At 43.2% G+C, this 6,000-nt stretch overlaps 1 protein-coding gene across 8 annotated transcripts in view; it reads right to left on the bottom strand.

Annotated features, from left to right (window-relative positions):
• Nucleotides 1-6,000, bottom strand: part of LOC117971213 (zinc finger protein 544-like) — a 44,514-nt gene that overhangs the window by 10,390 nt on the left and 28,124 nt on the right. For 4 of the 8 annotated variants that reach the window (XR_009320320.1, XR_009320325.1, XR_009320324.1 and 1 more), the window contains 5 exons: nucleotides 5,156-5,248; nucleotides 4,627-4,671; nucleotides 3,030-3,068; nucleotides 1,774-2,816; nucleotides 151-1,010 (listed from right to left, as the gene is read on the bottom strand). The exons of 1 other annotated variant lie outside the window; for it this stretch is intronic. Coding sequence is in view for 1 of the 7 variants with exons in the window: in XM_059017617.1 (XP_058873600.1) it covers nucleotides 2,260-2,816; nucleotides 3,030-3,068; nucleotides 4,627-4,671; nucleotides 5,156-5,248 (734 nt within the window). In the remaining 6 variants the exon portion in view is untranslated. Of the gene's footprint in view, nucleotides 1-150; nucleotides 2,817-3,029; nucleotides 3,069-4,626; nucleotides 4,672-5,155; nucleotides 5,249-6,000 lie in introns of those variants that run through there. 3 more of the 8 variants (XR_009320321.1, XR_009320322.1, XM_059017617.1) reach the window with 3 other exon arrangements.

Genomic DNA, 6,000 nt, shown 5'->3' with positions numbered 1-6,000 from the left:
CCCAACACGTTCTGAGCACACTCTTAAACTCAGGGGAGACGTTTAAGGAGGACAGAGATATTTTAAACTCCTGCAAGTGGATTGCTCGTGCGCTAGCCTTACAATATGTCCAGACAACTTTTTAATAATCAAGGAAATCACACAGACTCGTTTAATTAGAAGTTTTAATGAATCAGAGCAGTAATAGTGCTCCTTTTAGTTTATTAAATGCTTAAAAATGGATTGGGTGGTTGCAGGCCACAGCAAATGCCAAGCAATAGGCAGTCTGGGCGTTTCCAGTGCCTTTACAGGTTTAATAGCATTAATACTTCAATACAGTTATACAGGTATGGTCATCATATGCTTAACCCTTAGGCTAGCCATGCAAAAAGCTGAATCCTAAAACATTCAATGTATCGCTCTCCAAAGCTAAAATATAATTTATGTAGCAAAGCATCAATATAAATGAGATATACATTCAAAATTATTCTTATGTTCCACTATATGGAAGTGTAGTTGAAGAATACAACGTAAAAACAAGAACTGTCTTCAAAGGCAAAGGCTTCTGAATACGACCAAACAGCAACCAGCTTCCTCAGAGATCCTCAGAGCATGGACCACACAACTTGTAGTTGGTAAGTCGAGTGATGCTTGACTAGGATTTTATCTCGTTTTTTTTATAGTTTTTGCTTTGCTTCTTATGCCAGAAGACCCAATTAAATCTAATTATTTGCTCTGTTTAGACAGCTCTTATCTTTGTGTGAATAATATATTTCAGAAGATACCGGTGACTCCCTTTTCAAAATGAATGGCATGTGAGCTCATGGTTTACTATCTTCCACCCGTCCTTTCCCTGAAAATGAGGTGAACTGGAGTTCACAGGGTCCTTGCTACCAAGTATAATACAGATATATGTGTATATATGAGATAGATGTTTGATTAATACACACACACACACAAATATATATGTTACACTCAATCGGCAATTTCTGACATTGTGAATGTGTTATTCTCTCAGTGAAAACAAAGATCTTGTGTAACAGGGAGAGACCTGGACTGGCCGTCTGACGCATGCACGATGCTGCAGGAAGAGTCCCATGGGTTCTGCCTGCCAGTCATGGCGGTGACACGGAGAGGTGGGAAAGAGGGTGTGTGTGCTTTTCCCCTCTCTGAGTGGCTGGGAGGCGGACTTTAATGGGATTGTTAACCTATAAAGTAACACTCTGTTGTTTCCTCAGATCCGCCCCTTTAAACTGGAACTGCGAGAACAGCGGTCTCGTTTTGAATACTGAGGGACGGGAGGCTAACACAAGCCCGGAAAGAAAAAGAAAAAAATCAAAGAAAATACTTTTAAAGAAAGAAAGGGAAAAGTGGGGGATCGTTGGGCAGCCCCAGTAACGTGTGTGAGTTGGAGACAGCAGAGTGTAGGACGGAGTCCCGGGTCGTACGGGTAGCGGCGACTGGGGAGATTCACGCTGCGAAGTGCAGCACATTTATTTTGTAGTTTTCCTTACTGTGTTTTATTTTCCCTGTTTCTGTTTGCCTTTTCGTTTTTTATAATTTGTGAGCACCTGCGAGTGCCGGACTGTACCTGAGTACCCTGCCGTGGTATTCTCCGTTGGTTCTGGATACCATAGCTGGTAGCCAGACCACGGACCACAAGCGCCCTCTATGGGCTCAAAGAAATCAGTGCACCAGAGAACAAAAGAAAAATAATAAAACCGAGCACCTGTGTGGTGTTATCAAATACCATTTCTGTCTCCCGTGTCAGTGAATACCCGCACCCTCCCACACCTTGGTAGGCTAATTCGAAGATAAGGCTGATTCATAGATAACCTATTGCAGTGCGAATCATGTGTGACGTATGCAACCGTTGCCATCTTCATACAAACTGCAACCATGGCAACAGGCGTGAGGCGGTAACAAGACTGAAACCGCGTGCATTGAGAAAAGCACGAACAATATGAAGCAAACTATGCTGGATATGCTTGTCAAGAGAAAGGTCACGGAATTACTGTATTCAGCATGGAAGTGTACTTTATTCATTTCTTTACTGTTTTCTTTTAAATATACAGTTTTAATGTTGATCAATGTCAAGTTGTCTTGAAAGAACTTATACTATATAAAGATGTTCAATTCAATTTTGGCATTTCTTTATTATTCTGATACAGCAAATTGCCAAACCCTATTATAGTGAACAACCTGACAGAACGAACATTTCTCCAGGTCACATGTGAGTTTTATGGTGTCTTTTAAGGTTTAAGAAGTGACTAAAACTCCTCATACATTCACTACATTGAGAAGATTTCTCTTTTTGTGAGTCTGCTGGTGGGTTTTCAAGGAATTTAAATATGTGTAACTCTTTCCACATTCAGCACAGCGATAAGGCTTCTCTCCTGTGTGAATGCGCATGTGTTTTTTAAAGTCTGATAAATTACTGGAACTCCTCCCACACTCAGTGCAGTGATAAGGTTTCTCTCCTGTGTGAAAGCGCTGATGTCTTTTAAGATTTTGTAACATTGTGAAACTCCTCCCACACTCTGTGCATTGATAAGGTTTCTCTCCTGTGTGAATGCGCAGGTGTGATTGAAGATTTCCTAACTTTGTGAAACGCCTCCCGCACTCTGTGCACTGATAAGGTTTCTCTCCTGTGTGAATGCGCTGGTGGACTTTAAGATTTCCTAACTCTGTGAATCTCTTCCCACACTCAGAGCAGGGATGAGGTTTCTCTCCTGTGTGCATGCGCTGGTGGATTTTAAGCTTTGCTAAACACGTGCATCTCTTCCCACAATCAGCACAGAAAAATGGAGGCCTTCCTGTCTGCTTCCCTTTAGCAGCTAGAGAAAAAAAAAAGATGAGACCAAAGTTATTGTACAGCATGCTAACACATTCACTCTTCTGCAAATCTCCATGACCAACTCCTAGAGTGAACTCTGATGAGAATACAGTCAAACCTGCTTGTGAAGGATCCTTCCCTTGTTTAAATGGCACAGACATCGTTTATTTATTTTTTTGACATTGTAAATCATAACCAAAGTGTCATTTCTTACCTGTGTTCTGAATCGAGGATCCAGGTTGTGCGGTTCTTCCTGTAAAAAGAAAAAATGCATCAGGTTATTAAAAATGTAGGTGTTGGCTATGGAGCAGCGTATCCTCTTAAATGTGTGTATGTATGTATTGTAACAGACTGCAACTCACTCACGGTTCGTTGCCCCTTTAAAAACAGACCCAGGACACAAAAATGAAGTTTTCCAGCGCTGACGCGCTATTTTTAATAAACACAAAACAAAATAAACAAAACAAACACCTAGCTCCTTCGGAGCGCTGACTAAGCAGTATGCAGATCCCTGACTAGCTTGCCGGACGGCTAAGCCGTTTACCTGGCATAAACAAGATAAACTGCACCGTTGTACCACACCACCTACTTTTCCGATCGACTGCTCGGACACAGAACACACCACCTTGTCTCCTTCTACTCAGCAGCCCCAAGCAGACTGACTGCCTCTCTTAAATACCCTGCACCTGGCTCTAATTTACAATTACCACCAGGTGCAGGGGACTGGCCAAACTATAAGCAATTGCTGAATTAATGGCAGCCCCAGCCACACATGGCAGAAAAAGAGAAAGGGGAATTGAAATGATGAGATTTTCCCCTTTATAACTGAAATGTTTTCCCCCACTTTTTGCCCGAGAAAAACAAAGAAAGAGAGATGGACTGACAAGTGGGAGGGAGCACCAATGAGATGAGGCTGGGGTCTGGTGGGAGAATGCTCTGATGGTAACAAACGACAAAGGGAGTTGGTATGCAGTGGGACCGAGAGGGCGAGGTTACTGGGCCATCCAGGGCAGAGGCTACTCCAGTCCCTCTCAATATACCAGACATGAGGGCCTCAAGCACGGACCTAGTGTGGGGCCAAAGCAACGACCCCACACTGGTGCACGCTCGGGAACAGGTCCAGTCTATTGAAGGTAAGGATGTTGAAGGCGCTGGGGCGCAAGTATATTCGCACTTCACCATCAATGGGCAATTATTATATAGAGTAAACCTTGCCACGGGCACAAGACAGCCTGTAACACAACTGATGGTTCCCTCGTCTCGTCAGCTCAAGGTCATGAGGCTGGTGCCTGATATCCCTTTTGCAGGGGCACCTAGGAGCTGACAAAACAAGGGAACGTATATTGGCTCAATTTTCTTGGGTAAGGCTTCATAATGAAGTGTCGAAATATGTAGCCACATGCCCAGACTGTCGCCCCATCCCTTTGGTCCCACTGCCCATTATTTTCCACTCCCTTTGAAATGCATTGCAATGGACATAGTGGGCCCTTTGCTACCTTCTGATTCCGGGTATACGCATATATTAGTGGTGGTAGATTATGCAACGCGATACCCGGAGGCAGTTCCATTGAGGTCCACTAGTGCAGCTGCGATAGCCAAGGAACTAGTGCAGATTAGAGAGTAGGGATCCCCAAGGAGATACTGATCATGGAACTAACTTCCTGTCTAATACGTTACAGCAAAGTGGGAAAGCTACTTCGTATTTCTCACCAGTCTCAAAACCCCAGAGCAACACAAACAATTTAATTAAGGAACTTGCTGTCCTTAGCCAATGTCGTAAAGGAAACGTAGAAAAATGCAAATGTACTTACCAGCGGGGATGCTTGCCTGGGTCTGATCGGGGAGGGAGCGCGTACCTGCAAATAAATAACAAATAAGAGAAAAAATAATTAAACGCTAACAGGGTTTAAGGTGACAAATCATGGCATCTGAAAAAGGAATCTGTTCAGATATAATGTAATGTTAGGTTTATTTTAGCACTTACCTGGCTGGCGAGAGTTGATGTGTGTGATTTTAGTTCTAGGAGCTTTGAAAATGGCTCCACGTACCCGTGCTTGGAGATGTGGGGCGCTAGTATATCCGCACTTCATCATCAAGGGGCTATTATTCTATTATTATATAGGGTAAACCTTGCCACAGGCACAGGACAGCCTGTAACACAACTGATGGTTCCCCCGTCTTGTCTGCTCGAGGTCATGAGGCTGGTGCCTGATATCCCTTTTGCGGGGCACCTCGGATCTGACAGACGGTTTGGTGGAGCGATTTAATCAGACCTTGAAGCAGATGCTGAGACGTTTTGTAACGCAAGAGCAAAAACATTGGGCATCGCTTCTCCCCTACCTCCTTTTTGCAGTGAGAGAGGTGCCGCAGAGTTCGACAGGGTTCTCCCCCTTCGAGCTCTTGTACGGCCGACAGCCTCACGGCATCCTCGATCTGTTGAGAGAGGGGTGGGAAGAGAAAATTGCTGTTTAAAACCTTAGTTCTCATTGTAATGCTTTTAATGTGATATTGTGTAACTGTTTTGTGTGATTTTCAAACTTAGTTTGCTGCATGCTTAGGGCGGTAGTGTGGAGTAGTGGTTAGGGCTCGGGACTCTTGACCGGAGAGTCGTGGGTTCAATCCCAGGTGGGGGGACACTGCTGTTGTACCCTTGAGCAAGGTACTTTACCTAGATTGCTCCAGTAAAAACCCAACTGTATAAATGGGGAATTGTATGTAAAAATAATGTGATATCTTGTAACAATTGTAATTCACCCTGGATAAGGGCGTCTGCTAAGAAATAAATAATAATAATAAATACCACATTTCTAAGAACCAGTATTGAGTCATTCATTCATGTTGAACAAACACAATTTATGAACTTTGAACAGTCTGGAATGTGGTCTATTTCTGGCTTGTTGTGACTTGTAAATCCGCTATCGTTTTCAGACAGCGATATTGAAAACAGGTTTATACATTATAATAGAGCGCGGTTATTGTTTTAAGAATATTAACTGCCTGCAATAGTCCCTACAGCTCCATCAGCGAATGGAGTAGCCCCATTGTCTTAGTGCCTAAAAAGGATGGGAACATGAGATTCTACATTGATTTTAAAAAGTTCAATGGAATTTCCAAGTTTGACCATATCCTATGCCCCGTATAGATTCAATGATTGAGAGATTCTGGAAAACCAAGATTCTATCCAC

This window comes from Acipenser ruthenus, chromosome 57 (assembly GCF_902713425.1).
Source record: "Acipenser ruthenus chromosome 57, fAciRut3.2 maternal haplotype, whole genome shotgun sequence".
NCBI classification, from domain to species: Eukaryota; Metazoa; Chordata; class Actinopteri; order Acipenseriformes; family Acipenseridae; genus Acipenser; species Acipenser ruthenus.
This window is presented reverse-complemented; position numbering and strand designations above follow the sequence as displayed.